The 18,301-nt window shown below is 34.4% G+C and overlaps 1 protein-coding gene across 7 annotated transcripts in view; it reads left to right on the forward strand.

The window, feature by feature from the left end:
- Positions 1 to 18,301, forward strand: part of TSGA10 (testis specific 10) — a 128,629-nt gene that overhangs the window by 44,516 nt on the left and 65,812 nt on the right. For all 7 annotated transcript variants that reach the window (XM_072741326.1, XM_072741325.1, XM_072741329.1 and 4 more), the window contains 6 exons: positions 3,588 to 3,703; positions 6,093 to 6,247; positions 10,561 to 10,616; positions 12,057 to 12,225; positions 14,074 to 14,184; positions 17,400 to 17,585. In XM_072741326.1, the coding sequence (XP_072597427.1) occupies positions 3,588 to 3,703; positions 6,093 to 6,247; positions 10,561 to 10,616; positions 12,057 to 12,225; positions 14,074 to 14,184; positions 17,400 to 17,585 (793 nt within the window). The remainder of the gene's footprint in view (positions 1 to 3,587; positions 3,704 to 6,092; positions 6,248 to 10,560; positions 10,617 to 12,056; positions 12,226 to 14,073; positions 14,185 to 17,399; positions 17,586 to 18,301) is intronic.

Genomic DNA, 18,301 nt, shown 5'->3' on the forward strand with positions numbered 1-18,301 from the left:
TCTACTATTCATCTATCAAAAAAAAAATTAAATCTTGCCATTTGCAATGAGGTGGATGGAACTAGAGGATGTTACACCAAGTGAAATAAGTCAATCATAGAAAGACAATTATCTCACTCATATGTGGTATTTGAGAAATAAAACAGAGGGGATGCCTTGGTGGCTCAGCAGTTGAGTGACTGTCTGCCTTCAGCCCAGGGCGTGATCCCACAGTCCTGGGATCGAGTCCCACATCAGGCTTCCTGCATGGAGTCTGCTTCTCTCTCTGCCTCTGTTTATGCCTCTTTCTGTGTCTCTCATGAGTAAGTAAATAAAATCTTAAAAAAAAAAAACAAAACAGTATAGTAGGGGAGGAGAGTAAAACATAAAACAAGACATAGAGGAAGACAAAGCATAAAAGACTCTTAAGCATAGGAATCAAACTGAGAGTCACTGGAGGGGATTGGGTAGGGGGACAGGGTAACTGGGTGATGTACATTAAGAAGGGCACATGATGTAATGAGCACTGGGTATTATATGAGACTGATGAGTCACTGACCTCTGTCTCTGAAACCAATAATACATTATATGTTAATTGAATTTAAATAAAATTTTAAAAATACAAAAAAGAAAAACTAAGTGAAACAAATCTTCTAATTTTAATAATCTTAACATTCACTTTAATGTGTTAAATTGGAGCTTTTTATGATTTATCTTCTGTGTACTTCATCAGTATGAGTACTTTAATCTTTTTTTAATTCAAATCCAGTCTTTCAATATGTCAGTCTCCCTATTTTTGCATTATTTGGGGATACATATTATCGAGATAATAGCATTTCTACTTATACACACACTTCTACCTTTTAGCTTTATTGCTTTTTTTCAATTTTATTATACTATAATTGACATACAATATGTGAGTTAACCTGCGCATACTTAAGAGTTACAATTTAATAAACTTTGACATATATATATACATGTATTAAATTATCCTCATACTCAATATAATGAATATATCTCTCATCCTCAAAAGTTTCCTTGTATTTCTTTTTCTTCCCTGATGCTTCTTCCCACCTGCCATTCCCTCCTCAAGGAACTATTGATCCTTCTGTCATTATTCTATTAGTTCAAGTGTGGGGATCCCTGGGTGGCTCAGCAGTTTGGCGCCTGCCTTTGGCCCGGGGCGTGATGCTAGAGTCCCGGGATTGAGTCCCACATCAGGCTTCTTGCATGAACCTGCTTCTCCCTCTGCTTATGTCCCTGCCCCTCTCTGTCTCTCTGTCTCTCATGAATAAATGAATAAAATCTTTAAAAAAATTAATTCAAGTGTTCTAGAATTTTATCTAAATGGAATATACTATGTACTCTTCATTGAGCTGCTTTCACTGGACATAATTACTTTGAGATTTATATTATATCTGAAGTTAATTTGTTTTTATTGTTGAATAGTATTCTGTTATATTGATATGTCAAATAGATATTTGATTTGTTTCCACTTTTTGGCTCTAACAAGTACAGCTACAAATACAAGTCTGTGTGTGTGTATGAATATATGTATGTGTGTGTGTATATATGTATGTATATAGTAAATACCAAGGATTAAGATGGTTGAATCATATGATAGATATGTTTAACTCTGGAGAAATTTTCAAACAGTTTTCCAATATGGTTTTAACATTTTGTATTCCCACTAGCGGTGCTTTATATCTTCCAGTTGCTTTATATCTTTGCCCACACTTTTTCTGTCTTTTTAATTTTAGTAATATGGGTAGATGTATAGTATCTTACTGTGGTTTTAACTACTTTTCCCTAATGATTAGTGATGTTGATCATCTGGTCATTTACTTATTTGCCATTCTTCTATCCTCTTTAGTGAAATGTCTCTTCAAATATTTGCCCATATTTAATTGGTTGTTTATCTTTTTATTATTAGCTTATGAAAGTCCTTTATATGGTCTAGCTACAAATTCTTTTGGCTCAGTAGTTAAGTGTCTGCCTTTGGCTCGGGTTGTGATCCCAGGCTCTGGGGATTGAGTCCTGCATGGGCCCACTGTGGGGAGCCTGCTTTTCCCTCTGCCTATGTCTCTCCCTCTCTCTGTGTGTCTCGAATGAATGAATGAATAAATAAATAAAATCTTAAAAAATTTTTTTAAATAAAAAAAAAAGAATTCTCAAGAAAGACTTTTAGTTGTTATTGTTACAATGGTTAATGAGCTGATTTTCTCTAGTTTGACATTTCTATTAGTGGAAATGATATAGCTTTCCATTATTTCTACTAATGGTATAGGTTTCACTGGCTTTCATTGGAGGATCATAGTTCTCATTCTTGTGGGGTTTTTTAAAGGTTTTATTTATTTATTGGAGATAGTGGGAGAGTGAGAGAGAAGGACAGAGAGAGGGACAGAAGGAGAGGGAGAAGCAGGCTCTTCACTGAGCAGTGAGCCCAATGTGGGGCTTGATCCTAGGACTCCAGGACTTGACCTGACCTGAAGGCAGATGTTTAACCAACTGAGCCACCCAGGTACCTGAGGTCTCATGCTTGTATTGCAGACATCTCTATGTCCTCATCTTCTGTTTCTGAGTTAAAACACAAGACCTTAGGCTACTGAGACAGGGAAATCTCAGCCACGTATGATACTAGTTCATAGTCTTACGGCTCTGATTTCTCTTACAAATTCTTATAAGTTTTCTATACATTTAAAATGATGCTTCATGGGCGCCTAGGTGGCTCAGTGGTTGAGTGTCTGCTTTCTGCTCAGGTCATGATTGCGGGGTCCTGGGATTGAGCCCTGCATCGGTTCCCTGCAGGGAGGGAGCCTGCTTCTCCCTCTGCCTGTGTCTCTGCCTCTCTGTCCCTCTCATGAATAAATAAAATCTTTAAAAAAAATGATGCTTTATACATCTTATTTAGTGTGTCTAAGCGTTTTTGCAGACGACTTTCTGATTATCTTATTTCCATATTGCCAGAAATTACAGTCTGTTAAATTGTTTATTGACTATGCCTACCTACTTCACCATAGCTTCCTCAGCACCCAGTGCCTGGTACATACTAGGCACCTAACAAATGTTTGTGGAATGAAGTTCTGTTCATTAGAAATTTGTTAATAATAGCAAAAAAACAAAATGAACTTAAATGTCCAATAATAGGGGAGGACTTAAATAAATGATTGTATTTACTTAAAGTAATAGCTATTGCTCATATAATACTTCTCAGCCAGAAAATGGTGATTTGGAGGGCTGTATTATAGGACTGAAAAATATTAAAGATTAAGTATAAATGATAAAAAATAATAAAAATAAAAAAATTGATTAAAAATGATAAAGGATTCAATTTTGAATTTATAGTATAGTAACTTTAAAATACATATTGTGAGAAAAAAATACTGAATAGTGAACACCAAAATGCTAATAGTAGCTTTTTATGGAGTGGTGGATTAAGGATCCCTTTTTACTCTTGATTCTCCAAACTTTCTATAATTTACTTTTATAAAGAAAATATTAGAAAAAATGTATATTACTGTTATTACCAGTTTTTAGATTTAAATACCCTAAAAAGTTGATAAAGCATAAAAATTTCAGAATTAGTATTATTATTAAAATGTTTACAGACTTTTATATGAAAATACAGAAAAAGATCTCTCTGATACTCAGCGACATCTTGCTAAGAAAAAGTATGAGCTACAGCTTACTCAGGAGAAAATTATGTGCTTGGATGAAAAAATTGGTGAGTTTTTTCCCCTGAAATACCTATATCTATATATGTATATATTTTAAAGTCTGGTAGAAAAATATGTTTTCTTCTCTTCAGTTGTTATATAGATAAACTTGGAAATAGGTCCATAAATTAAAAGTTTATCAACCACAAATCATGGAAAAATGGTTTTAAGTAAAATTTTTTACTTAGATAAAATAAATACTTAGACCATAAATACTTAGACATGGCTTCCTATTTTTCAGTGAAGAAATAGCTTAACAAAGCAGTGACACTTTGTGAATTTATCATGATCCCTTGTAAATATACATTTTCATGCTACATTGTAGTTTGTCCATAGTGTTGTAATGAAACATGGTACATATCTGTATATTACTTTTCATGGAAAGTATACATGTATTTGACTATATCCATGCTATCACTTAGATTCATAGAGAAAATTGTTTTTATGTCCTATTTATGTTTCTTACCAGTGATCTCTGAAAACGCGGCCATAGCTTAATCTTTATAGCTAGAAAGAAAATTTTGGCCAGGACTATTAAAAAGCCCATTTTAAAATGGGGAATTTTTTTTTTAACATTTTCTATTTTGTAATTCAAAATCTCTGGCATAAACAATTAGCTGAGTAGAGGTGCTTTTTATTAAGATAGGAAATACTGCAAGAGAACTATAGAAGGGGAATATTAACTCATTTTTGGATTTTTTAAGTTAAGTAAAAATATAAGGTAAGCAGTAAAATAGATAAGGTCTTATCTCAGAAGAGAAATCTCTAAGCTAAAGATATACATTTGAGACACATTAGCGTGTAAATGGTATTTTAAAACCATGAGATTACCTAGGGAAAATAATAGAAAATGAGGAGAAAAGGATCCAGGACTGAGTAAGAAGAAGCCAAAGAAGTAGAAAGAAAACCCAGAAGTAAGTGTTATTTTGGGAGGCAAGAGAGCAAAATACGTTAAAAGGAGGGTATGATCAATTGTCAGATCCTTTTGAGAGGCAAAATAACATGAGGATGAAAAAATACTGATTGAATCTGACATACTGGAAGTTTTGGTAACATTGACCAAAAAAGTGTGAATGGAGTGTTGGATGTGGAAGATGGAGGAGGTTGAGGAGTGATTGGGAATTGAGGAAGTAGGGACAGGAGGAATAGAAGTCTTAAACTTAGTTATTAACAGAAGCAGAAATATGGTGTGGTAGCTTGAGTGAGCTATGAGGTTGAGGATGTTTTTTTAAGCTAGGAAATACTACAGCTGTTGTAGAGTGTTAAAATTTATTTATTTTATGCCAATGGAAATGAACTCAAATTCAGAATACCTAAAAGGGGTGGTTTGCCTTAAAGACAGTACTCTCTGTAAAAGGGACATGATGTATTTTTAAGTACTATATAGATTTCCTCTTAGCATATGGTGTTACCTTTCTTAACACTTCTCTGGACGACTGTTGACAAGGATATACCTAGAGGTCTGGTCTAACAGAGCTTCCCATGTAGTTTTAGACCAGGGGTTCTCAAACTTTAGTGTGTATCTGAATCACTTGGAGAGCTAATAAACATCACTGGAGCTAGGCTCCTTGAAGTAAGATATGGCCAAGGCTTTTTGTATCTTTACTAATTTCCTCAGGTGGTTCTCAAACTTTGTCATGCATTAGAATCACACGGGTGGGTGGGGTGCTTGTGAAAACCTAAATTGCTCTGCCTACTCAGAATTTCTGATTCAGTAGGTGTGGTATGGGACCTAAAAATTTAAAATTTATATTTCTGACAAGTTCCCAGATGATGCTGATGGTGCTGGATGAAAAACCACAATTTGAAAACCACTATTCTATACCAGTCAGTCAGACCTTCAACATTGACATTGGCATGCCAGTGTTATCACAAATTAGACTTCCTGGAATGTTTAATTTTTTCCCCTAGGAATTTTTATAACCCTGCTTTAGCAAAATCAGAATATCAGGAGATATTTGACTCTGAAAATGACCTAAAAAATATTTTATCACGATCCTTTAATTACCAACTTAAATGCAGTGGTGATTCTAGGCTAGAGGGTGGGGAAATTAGAAGAAGAAAGATCACAGGTTGTTTTAATATTCCACTCAGTTTGACCACTCACCCTCTCCTCCCCTACCACACATGTAAATCGACTTTGAGAACTTGTCATACGGGGTTTTCCTTTGCTTTTCTAATTTAAACGTATTAATTGTGCTTTTATGTTTACGAGTCATTTAGAACTTTGTGATTCATCTTAGTTTTTAATCACTAACAACAAAAGCCATTTTTTATTTAGGATACAGTACTTACTTTTAGTCATTGGACACAATATAGGAGAAAAGTATTTTAGTCTGCTTGAATTGGAAAAAAATTATCTTGATTAAAATAATGCATTTATGATTACATATTTAGATAATTTTACCAGGCAAAGTATTGCCCAGAGAGAAGAAATCAGCATTCTTGGTGCAACCCTCAACGATCTGGCTAAAGAAAAGGAATGCCTGCAAGCATGTTTGGATAAAAAATCTGAGAATATTGCATCCCTTGGAGAGAGTTTGGCAATGAAAGTATGTTCTGAGAACTGTGGTTTAAAAGAAATGTTTGAACTTGAATCTGAATAAAATGATAGGATTTTCTCCATTTTTTTTCTAGAGAGTTAAAACTATAAAATCTGATTTTGAAATATTTCAAGATAATGTTAGGAACTGTGTGCTCAATTCCACCAGCTAATATTTTAAAATTTATTTTCTCAAAGTTGTGATTAATATTCACTGACCATAACTAATTCAAATATCAAAATTATAAAGCAGTGAGACTGATTTCTTTTTAAAAGAACACCAGAACTTATATCTTCAGATAGTCACCTTAGGAAGCAATATGTTCATTAAAACTACCGTTGCATTTGTGCTCAAAACTAGGAACATATTTTTATATCATCCTCAGCCTTTGAGAGTAAATCATATGTAACTGGTAAATAAAGCTGGATGATAGTCTCTATCTCACATTTTTTATTGTTCAATAATAACAACAGTGTTGCCAAAAAGGCAGGGAAATATTGATACCCTTTTCTATTTCATAAGCCAATTCTAAAGACAATTCCCAAACTGTTTTCCACAAATAATTTAAGCAAAGGCAGCATCATTGGAATAAGGTCTTTTTCCTCTCAAAGGATCTAATTCATTCATTTTTTCCATCCATCCATTCATTCAACATTTATTGACATGTACCTTATATAATGTTAGAAACTGAGAATGAGTAAGTACATCTTCCAGAAGCCTATAGTATAATTGGAAGGAAGATAAATTAAGATGCTATCATGATGGAATGTGCTAAGTGCCATAGCAATGTGGCACAATGTGCGAATGGAGTTAGGCAGAAACACATCTAATTCAGCCTAGGGATTGGATTAGGGGAGGAGAAAGATCTAGAGAGACTTCCAGGATGTGACGATGCCTGGACTGCCTTGTGATCACTAGGAATAGACAGGGCAAGACTTAGAGGAAGACGGCAGTGAGAGAAAGGGTGATCCAGACAGGTAAAGCAGCTTCTATGATAGTCCAGAGGCTTTCATAAGAGAATTTCAGGAGACATCAGTATAGGAACAGGGCTGGGGAACAAAAGATGAGATGAGAGGGTTAAGCAACAAATCATGGAAATATGTATGATATTGAGTTTAGACTTTATCATTGTGGATATGGAGGATCATTGAAATAGTGCAAATGAAGCGACACAATTAGATCTTTATTTTGAAAGAAATATTCTGGCACTTCTTAGTCCATGTAAAGGATGGATTATAAGGAAATGAGAATACCATAATACCAGCTACAAGTAAAATGATAGGAATTGTATTAGAGTAGTGACAGTATTTGCAAGAGAAATAGTTCTTTTAAGGAAGATTGATTGACAAGATATGTTTTCTGGCTAAGGAACTACATGAATAGTTTCCATGCATTAATCAGGAAACAAATAGAATAGGCTTGGGAAGATTATTAACATGTCTTTGGCACATAGTTGAAATATTCATAGGCTCTTGGATTTTTAAGTTCGGAGAGAAAGTTGAAGTGAAGTTAATTTGGGAATCATGAACACAACTGAAATCTTGCTATCCAAGTCCATGAGATAGTAAATTTTGGCTTATTTTTTGAAAAAGCCCACTCATTACTTAACATGGGTTAAGTTACTTAACATGGGTTACTTAACACGGGTTTTGTGAGGAGTAGAGTTTTGCCTCTCATTTTATTCAGAACACTTTTTGAATAACCCAACACAATTTTCTTTAAAAACACTAATATTTAGAAACAAATATTTAGAATATTCTGAATCATTTTCCTCTGCTATATCTAATATTTCAGTTTCTTCAATTCTGCTAACTTTACTGACATTTTTTTCTTCCCAAGGAATATTGAGTTGTAAGTCCATTTTAAAAAACAAGAGCTTTATATAAGATCATGAATGTAAATACATCCATCCTCTGAAGGGGAAATAGCATTTTAAAACAGTGTTAGACATTCAAAAGAGGAAATGTTCTCACAATATTTCAGAGCTGAATTTACAAATAAAAAAGCAGTACTTTTAGAGTCTAATCTGGTGATTACAGAAATAAATTACTGTGGGAAAAGTACATTTTAGTGAATAAGGGGAAATTTTTTTCTGGTAATCCTAGTTTTATTTTATTTTATTTTTTATTTTTATTTTTTTTTGTAATCCTAGTTTTTTTTTTGTAATCCTAGTTTTATTTTTTTTATTTTTTATTTTTTGTAATCCTAATTTTAAAAGAAGTTTTACTACTTGCTACCAATTAAAGTTAGAAAACTTGATAACAAGTTTACATATTTTTGAATAATAAAACAACTATTTGTATAACATTTTAGTTTGTTCCTTTTTTCTAAGTAGATTTATGACTATCCTTTACACATTGAATTTTTTTTTAAAGATTTTATTTATTTATTCATGAGAGACGCAGAGAGAGAGGCAGAGACATAGGCAGAGAGAGAGAGAAGTAGGCTCCATGCAGGGAGCCTGATGTGGGACTCGATCCCGGGACTCTAGGATCAGGCCCTGGGCCAAAGGCAGGCATTAAACCACTGAGCCATCCAGGGATCCCATACACGTTGAATTTTTAATAATTAACTTGAGCCTCTGTCTCTGGACAAGCCTATTGAGGTTGTACAAGGAATATTAAATTGATAATGATGGAATAGATTTCAACAGTTTGGAAAGTGGTAATTTTAGGGTCATATTAAGAGAAAAATAGGCTGAGGATATGTTATTAGATTCTACCCAGTAATTTTGTTATCCTGGATGCTTTACAATGTTCGCAGAAAATTTTACTTTCAATATAAATTTCTATTGATACAGTAAAGTCCTGTATATACTTATAAATCGTATTTAAAGCTTAGCCAAGTAATGGCTTTCAGAAACCCTAGAAGTCCAGTTAGTTTTTATAATTTATTTATGAATGTATTGTTATATTTCAAAACCTTGTATAAATATTTCATTTTAAGCAGTATTTTCTTTTTATTGGCTTGTGCTTTTTAAAGGGGTTTAACTGCTTTGCTAATAGTATTTTAATGGATATGCTCTCATATGCATTATTGCCTAATGTGGACTCTGCACCATTCTACCACAAAGCAACTGGAAGCTAAAAATACCCTGGAGAGGAGTACATGAATAAAGGCAGATAACACACATACACGAATAAAGGAAAATAACACACACTCACACACATGCAACTAACTGTCTCTCGAAAGAAGAGAAACAGAGCTGGTTGAAAATATAGGTTTAGTTTTTCATCTTGCTGTTTTGTTACTAAGGATTTGAAAATTCAAAAGGCAAAACGAATTGTAGTTATTTAGTGAAACAATAATTTTCCTACTTTTTTTAGGTCTAATGTTAGCCCTAAGTATCTATGTACAGTTATCTGTAACTAGTTCAGGATCATTGAGATGTTTTTTTTTATTATTTTAAAAAAAACTCTTTTTAAAGCTTTATTTTATTTATTTATTCATGAGAGAGAGAGAGGGGCAGAGACACAGGAGGAGGGAGAAGCAGGCTCTATGCTGGGACCCCAACGTGGGACTTGATTCTGGGACTCCAGGATCGCGCCCTGGGCCAAAGGCAGGCGCTAAACCTGAGCCACCCAGGGATTCCCTTATTGAGAGTTTTAAAGGCAGGTATAGGGATGATATTGATGGCATTAAGATATTCACACCCACTTCAATCTTAAATGACCCCATTAATTCTACTCCCTCACCACACCCTTGTAAAGGGAGAATGTCAGTAGTTGATTTTTTTATACCTTTGCTGTAGGCTTAATGCTTACCTTTTTATTAGTTACACCTAAAATTAATAGTATTTTTTTAATAAATAATTCAGTTGGAATGGCTTTTTGAAGGTGTTGTTGATGACTAATATAAATAACTTAATTGATCAAAGTTATTCCTCAGAACTAAAATTAGTGTTATATGATTCACTTCCCTTGGTTTTACAACTTGGAGAAGTGAGGAGGTGAATCAGTCTTGTTCCCAGTATACAACACTCCGATGCCAAACCACTGGTTTGCCAACAAAAACAGGGTCCTTATGGGGTCCTTGTGTTGCTGGGTGACTACACAAAACATTTTAACCAAGTATTTGCTACATTGATCTCATATCAGTGCACCAAAATGTAGTCTTTAATAAGCACAATCTTGTTTTTATCCATTACAAATACACCAGTACATCAGGCTTTAGTTTTAAAGTGTAAAAAAGAAGAATAGAATGTAAATGTTTAAAACCAAATGGGAATCAAAAAGGGAGAGGAGCATTTCTCTTTGTTCATTCAATTTTAAAAGAAATAGTTTAAAATAATTTTTTATTTAATACTTATATTACTTTTCAAGGAAAAGACCATTTCAGGCATGAAGAATATCATTGCTGAGATGGAACAGGCATCAAGGTAAGTCATCACTCAACAAAAATTTGAGCACTTATTTGTGGCAAAGTACTATGTTAGGTACAGATAGTAGGAGACAAGGGGCTTTGTGATACATATAAGGTTATAACTTTCTAATGTTGAAAGGAGGCATAGTCTGTGTAGCGAAATAAAGAAAATATGGTGTTAACAACAACAAAAAAAGAATAGAAAAGAACCACAGATAATGTTTAAGAGCCTCTTGAATGACAAGTAGGTGAGTGTGTTAGAACCCAAAGTATAAGTGAGTGATGGAAGGAAAGGCTAAATGTCAGAGGCCAGTGGTATAGACAAATGAGTCTTGATTGTATCTTTTGGACAGTAAGAAATCATTAAAGAACATTGGGGAGATTTTTGTGTTAGAAAGATTACCTAGGCAGAAGAGATGATAGATTGGGGTGGATGAGTTGGGAGACAGGAGTAACGTGCTTGTGAGGGGGAGAATCTAGGAGAATGCCAATTTTTTGACTGGGGATGAATACTGAACATTATGAAAGTATGTGGAAACATCTGATTTTCCTCTGAATTTGAAGAGCCTTTGAGAATTTCTTGTAGATATGTCTAATAATCAGTTAAATATGAGTTTGGAGTGAAAGAGGCTGAGATTGGAGATAAGATTTCAGAGTCATCTGAAGATGGAGCTGGGAGCCATGGCTATGAATAGGATTTTCTGAGAGAAGGGGTAGAGTGAGAAGAATTAGGAGGCTGAGAGTTAAGCCCTGAGAACCATTAATTTTTAAGAGGCGAGAGGACAAGGAAACTGCAAAGAAGACTAAGCTATAGCAGCTACAGGTAGGGTGAAGGCTTTCTTATAGTTGAACATCAGAAGTTTTCTAAATACTTAGCAAATCATTGACATGTATATTTAGCATCCCCCCCTTTCTTTAAAGATTTATTTTTTATTTATTTTTTATTTTTTTATTTATTCTTGAGAGACAGAGAGAGAGAAGGAGAGAGAGAGAGGCAGAGACACAAGCAGGCTCCATGCAGGGAGCCCAACATGGAGCCCGACATGGGACTCGATCCCAGGTCTCCAGGATCAGGCCCTGGGCTGAAGGCGGCGCTAAACCGCTGAGCCACCCGGGCTGCCCTCTTTTAAAGATTTTATTTATTCATGAGAGGCAGAGACAAAGGCAGAGGGAGAAGCAGGCTCCACACAGGGAGCCCGATGCAGGACTCAATCCCAGGATTCTGGGATCACGCCCTGAGCTGACGTCAGACAACCACCCAGGCGTCCCTAGCATCCCTTTTTATAGTGAAATGTGGGTAACATAGAGAAATTCCAATCAACTACATTTAAATTTTAAATGTGTTTACAATGTCAAATGTTCTCATGCGAACTGTCCATCTTCTTTCTTACGAGAATTAGTTATTCTGTTTTTGGTAAAATGTTTCTTCTTATGTACTATCTGATTTGTGGAATAGACAGTCTACTGAAGCCCTAATTATGTGTGAACAAGACATTTCCAGAATGCGTCGGCAATTGGATGAAACAAATGATGAGCTGGCTCAGATTGCCAGGGAAAGAGATATCTTGGCTCATGAGAATGATAATCTCCAAGAACAGTTTTCTAAAGCTAAACAAGAAAACCAGGTACACTTTTTCCTAGAATCTTGTTTTGTTCTGAGACACAGTCCTCATTTCATTTCGTAGAAAAGTTCAGCTTTGGAATCAGCCACTTTTTAAACCTTTATTACATAGAATATACCACATAATTTCTAAATGAAATTCTCAGACATAAAGTATTAAAGGAGAGAGAGGGAGTGATGATAAAATAGATTTATATTAAACTTTAGGAAGTACTTCTTTTTTTGTATATTTTTTATTGGAGTTTGATTTGCCAACATATAACACCCAGTGCTCATCACCCAGTGACCCCATCACCCCGTCCCAACTCCCCTTCCACTACCCCCTATTCATTTTCCAGAGTTAGGTGTCTCTCATACTTTGTCACCCTCTCTGATTTTTCCCACTCATTTTCTCTCCTTTCCCCTATAATCCCTTTCACTATTTCTTATATTCCCCGTATAAGTGAAACCATATAATGATTGTCCTTCTCCGATTGATTTACTTCACTCAGCATAATACCCCCCCAGTTCCATCCACATTGAAGCAAATGGTGGGTATTCGTTGTTTCTAATGGCTGAGTAATATTCCATTATATATATATATATATATAAAATATCTACTTTATCCATTCATCTTTCTATGGACACTGAGGCTCCTTCCACAGTTTGGTCACCGTGGACATTGCTGCTATAAACATTGGGGTGCAGGTGTCCTGGCGTTTCACTGCATTTGTATCTTTGGGGTAAATACCCAGTAGTGCAATTGCTGCACTACTTTTTATTTTTAAAAAATTAATGAATAGCAGTAATAACAAAGGTATGAATTTATAGGACTTACTTATAGCTAGAGCAAATAGGCTAAAGGTAAATATATTTATGAAAAACTAGATTAAACACTCTTTTTGCCACCCAGAAATAGTCACCATTAACATATATTTTTACTGTTTTCAATGTACTTTAAAAAATTTTTTTACTTTTATTTACATGAACTTTTTCATGTAACTGGTATAAAACCTCATTCCACTTTATATCATGCTTTTTTCTACATGATAAGATAGTCAAGCAGCATATTTGCCTTTCCTGTTTTTATGAGCATTTAAAAATGTTTCTTGAAAGAAAAAAGTTTCTTGAAATAGATTATAGATAGTAGATAGTAGATCACAGATTTACTTTTTACAAATTTAAGTTTACTCCAAGATACATGGAAATGCTCATTCTTTGCTATAATGGAATAAGTTTAATTCTTTGCTGATTTGGAGGGCAAAATAGTATTTAAAAATTATTTAAATTTAGAATTAAAATGTAAACATTTAAAAGTTTAAAAAATTAAAAATTTTTTGATTAACTTTTTTCAAGTATTACCTACTTGTGCTTCATTTTTGTGAATTGTCTGTTTGAGTTATTTGCTCATTTACTATTTTGATTCTTGTATTTTCCGTTTTGTTTTTTCCCTAGTGGGATGATAGGCCTCATGTCTCCTATTATCCCACAACCTCATCCAGATTTATTCACATGGTAATGGTTGTAGTATTCCCAAAAGCAGCAACAGAAAGTCCCAATAAATAAAAATTTTTCAAGCCTGTATTTGTGTCCTGTTGTTTATTGCCCCATTAGCCAAACAAATTGTGAAGGCAAGTTTAGATAGAGGTTTGGTTAAATGAACTTCGACTCACTGGAAGGAGTTTGCAAGGTTTTAAGGCAAGGAATGTGGTATTAAAAGGCAGGAAGATTTGAAGTGTTTTTGGTTTTTATGAGTTTTATATATGAGATATTTTTATCATTATTATAAATATTTAAGATTTATGGTGGTTTTGACATAAAGCAATTGTTATTACTTTTTTTGTAGTCAAATCTAGCTATCTTTTTCTTATAGGCCCTGTCTAAAAAATTGAATGATACGCACAATGAACTAAATGACATAAAACAGAAGGTCCAAGATACTAATTTGGAGGTTAACAAGCTGAAGAATATATTAAAGTCTGAAGTATGTATATAGTTTTTTCCTCTTTGCTCATGATTTCTAAGAGATTTTGCTGAAGTTATTGATCATAGGGATAGCTGAACCAAGTCTTTCTTTAATATATAGAATATTTTTGTATTGACAATGATGGATTTAGTATATATTTAGAATATCACCAATGTCCAGAAAGGTAACTCAAGAATATGTCACTTTTAGTATGCCATTTAGCCATTCTAGATAAGTGGATTCCTCCTAACTGAATGAAGGACAAGGGACCAGAATCAACTTGGGCTCACTTATATTTGAGACATGATAGTTTTAAGTTTACAGACCTTTGACAAAAGAGGCTCCACCTGATTGTGTAGTAGATCAGAATTGATCACCTTGTTGTAGGGCCATCTGTTTCTTAGGATCAGAGAGTAGATGGCTCTGCTCTGTACTTCTCTGTTAGTAACCATATGACCAGGCACCTGTATTAGCAACAGCTAATACCAAATAAATCTGGATATAGGTGTGCCAACTCTGGAATAAACAGACAGCTTGACCAAGGATGTTAGGTATGTGCATTTGGTAAAATATTATCTAAATACTGTAGCTGGATTGATTACTATAATATAGTGTTCCTTATATACCACTCAAACCATTAATAGGAACTTTCTACCCCCAAACTGTTTTCCTTGTTCTATTTAACATCTCATTTAATATTAGTCTACGAATATTTCTTGAGCATTTTTGGTGTATATAAGATTGTTTAAGACCTTGAGAGAGAAGAGATTCTGAGGACTCCGTAAGCAAGTAAGGCAGTAAGGCAGCAGCCTTATGTTGGCAAAGCAGATGGTTTTCTACATGTCTCGATTTTAAGGTGCCAGCAACATAATACCATAAACACATGGAAGTTTCAAAGTCAGAGGTCTGACCCCTCTTCTCACTATTAACATGGACTTATGTGGGCTGTTCAACCTCTCTGAGTCCCAGTGGCCCATTTGCAATTGGGAAGAAGGCCCAAGTAAGATAGACCTAGGACAGTGAACCATTAGGTATATATAAGGTAGAATGTAAATCAATGAGTATCTGAACATTTGATGTACTAAGCTTTCATTCAGTGTTAGACACTTCCCTTTTTCTCCCTAGCTTGTCAGATTTCCTGAAATTCCACTATTAGTGACTGGGGCTTTTAGATTGTGGAATTGTATTTTCAGACATCACACATCAAGGTTCTCTCAGCTGGTAGCATCCTAGTATGAGATTTTTGATTTGTTTTTAACAGATTTCATTTTACAACAAAGCTAGATGGATCTAGGCAGTTCCTTGAGAGAATAAACCATGGGTCCATTAAAAATTGTTGAATACTTGATTCATTCAGCATTGTAGTATGCTAGTTGCTGAGGTGCCAGAGATGAAAAACAGGAAACAGAATGGCACCCCAAGCAGTGGAGACAAAATGAGCAAAGGTGTAAGGGGAAAAAAAAGTAGGTTCTATAGCTAGAGGGGAGTGTATAAGTGGGTGATAATAGGGAGATCATTTAGGAGAGGCTGTACCCATAATTCAGTCAAGTAGCACAAAGGATTTTAGTCAGAAAGCTAATATTTTAAAAATGGTTTCTATCTTCAAGGAATTCAGAATATTATTGGGGAGACTGGACATCCACACCTAATAGTGTAAAGCTATAAAGTAGTGTTAAGAGAATGGTGTAGACAGTGAGTGCTATAGAAAGGTAGAGGGTGAAGATTGATGGGGTAAAATTCAATTTATGTATACTATTACTATGTACTCCCAGGTACACACTGTGTACACAACTGTTATTTTTAGTGTAATAGTGGAAAACACATCAGATTTCTAGTGGCATATTCTGAATATCTGAATCTTGAAAGCCAGTGCAGTAGTTTAGTATGTTAACTTATTAGTAACTAACAGACTTGGCAAAAATCTTTCACGTTAGTCATAAATAACCAAACCACAAGGTGGCGATATTAACTGAATTTCAGTTCATCAGTCTCATAATTAATCATACTGGTGAGAACTTAAATCTGATTTGAAAGCCTTATTACAGTGAGGCATTGCTTATTGCAATTTGGTCACTTTATGGTTCTGAGAGAGATATTCACTGCATATTAACAGGAGAGAAAGAGATCTAATGCCTTTTAATTAATTCCCAAAATTATAAATGACATTTTAAGAATGAGTTGACCAAACCATTATTATTAAAATATGCTTTTTAAAAATAGCCTCATAATGATTACTCAATATAGTATATCATTTGTGGAGCTGATTGTTTTCCTTCAGAAATAAGATCCCCTGGGGGCACTTAGTTGGCTCAATCAGTTAAATGACTGACTGACTGTTTCTGCTCAGGTAGGTCATGATCTCAGGATCATGAGATACAGCCCAGAGTCAGGCTTAAGATTTTCTCTTTCCCTATCCCTCTGCTGCTGCCCTCACTTGTGCACTCTCTCTCTCTCTCAAATTAATAAATAAAAATTAAAAAAAAATAACATCCCTTTAAGGTTTTAAAAATTAGTTCTATATCATATTCCCATTATGACTATGTATTTATGAATATTGTTTATTGGCATAGATTTGATATTTTACTTCTTAGTAATATTAAGCAAGGTACTAGAACAGTGAGCAGAAGTGAATCATAGTATAGTCCATGATGGAGAAAATTAAGGTTGGGGTTATGAATGAATGGCAGGAGCTAGCCAGGAAATGTGCCCAACCAACAGAATTATCAGAAGTTGATGTTTGGGATATGCAAACAGTTAGAAGTTCTGTAGCTAGTACAACCTAGAAAAGCGATCAAGAACAAGGGAATACACAGATACAAAAGGTTAGGCTAAGGCAGAAACTCAAAGTAAGTAGTAAGTAGTAAGTAACCAGCAAGTAGTAAGTAAACAGATACATAGGGAAAGAAGGCAATGAAGACAATGAAGGATTTTGGTTGAACAAAAGCAATAAAACAACATACTCATCCAGATTCTGAAGGTAGGAGTAAACAGCTTAACTTTACTAGATCAGTGAGTGTGACTCAGGAGCCAGGGCAGATTCTGGTCCCACTCCCTTTTGTTAATTACAGAATGACCAATTTTCTAAATTGAGTGTAGATGTGATTCCTCGAGTTTATGTTACAAATGATCCTGTAGCAAATAAATTTCCAATGACCTGACAAATAATGTTTACATTGCATTGTATGTTGACCATTGTATATCTTTTAAAGTAATACCTAAGATTTGCTTTCTAGGAATCTGAGAACCGGCAAATGATGGACCAACTCCGAAAAGCCAATGAAGATGCTGAAAACTGGGAAAATAAGGCCCGTCAAGCAGAGGCAGATAACAATACCCTCAAATTAGAACTCATCACTGCTGAGGCAGAGGGTAACAGATTGAAAGAAAAAGTAGATTCTCTCAACAGAGAGGTTGAGCAGGTAAGTTTGGAAAAATATACTTGTAGGGCATCCTGCATCATCCTTGAAAGAGTTTTGTTTGGCATTCCATAAATTAAATGTATAAACATTTAAATTATTTAAATATATTGTGAATTGTAGCCTAATTGTCCTCCTATATCTGATCTGGTTCTGCTTTAACCTATTACCTGCCCTACAACCAGGGCATTTTAATCTTCAGCATTTTAATCTTCAGCATTTTAAAAAATTAGGAATTGTTTCATATATACCAAAAAAGTGCAAAAAAACAAGTAATATAAATAACACACATGTGCCAATCTCCCCAGTTGAAGGATGCTAACATTTTTCATATTGTGTCAAGATTCTCTTTTTATAAAGAAACAAATTATTACAGATACAACTCTTCATCCTTCCCGCTCCTCCCTCCCTAATGGTTGGCATGGATAACTTTCATGTCAGTTATGTAACTATTTTGCATATGTTTATACTTTTTCTATATATCTATCACCCATACATTATGTATAATATTGTTTTGTGGCTTTTTTAAGTGATACTCTAGATATCCATTTGCAGTTTGCCTTTTTTGCTCCATATCATAATTTTGAAATTCATCTATTTTGATACATACAGTATACATCCAAACAGTTGCATCTGTAGTCATTGTATAAATATTTTATTTTAAAAATTCATTCCCATATTAAAGGAAATTTAATTGTCTTCACTTTTTCTATAATAAA

Source organism: Vulpes vulpes, chromosome 16 (assembly GCF_048418805.1).
Source record: "Vulpes vulpes isolate BD-2025 chromosome 16, VulVul3, whole genome shotgun sequence".
NCBI lineage: Eukaryota > Metazoa > Chordata > Mammalia > Carnivora > Canidae > Vulpes > Vulpes vulpes.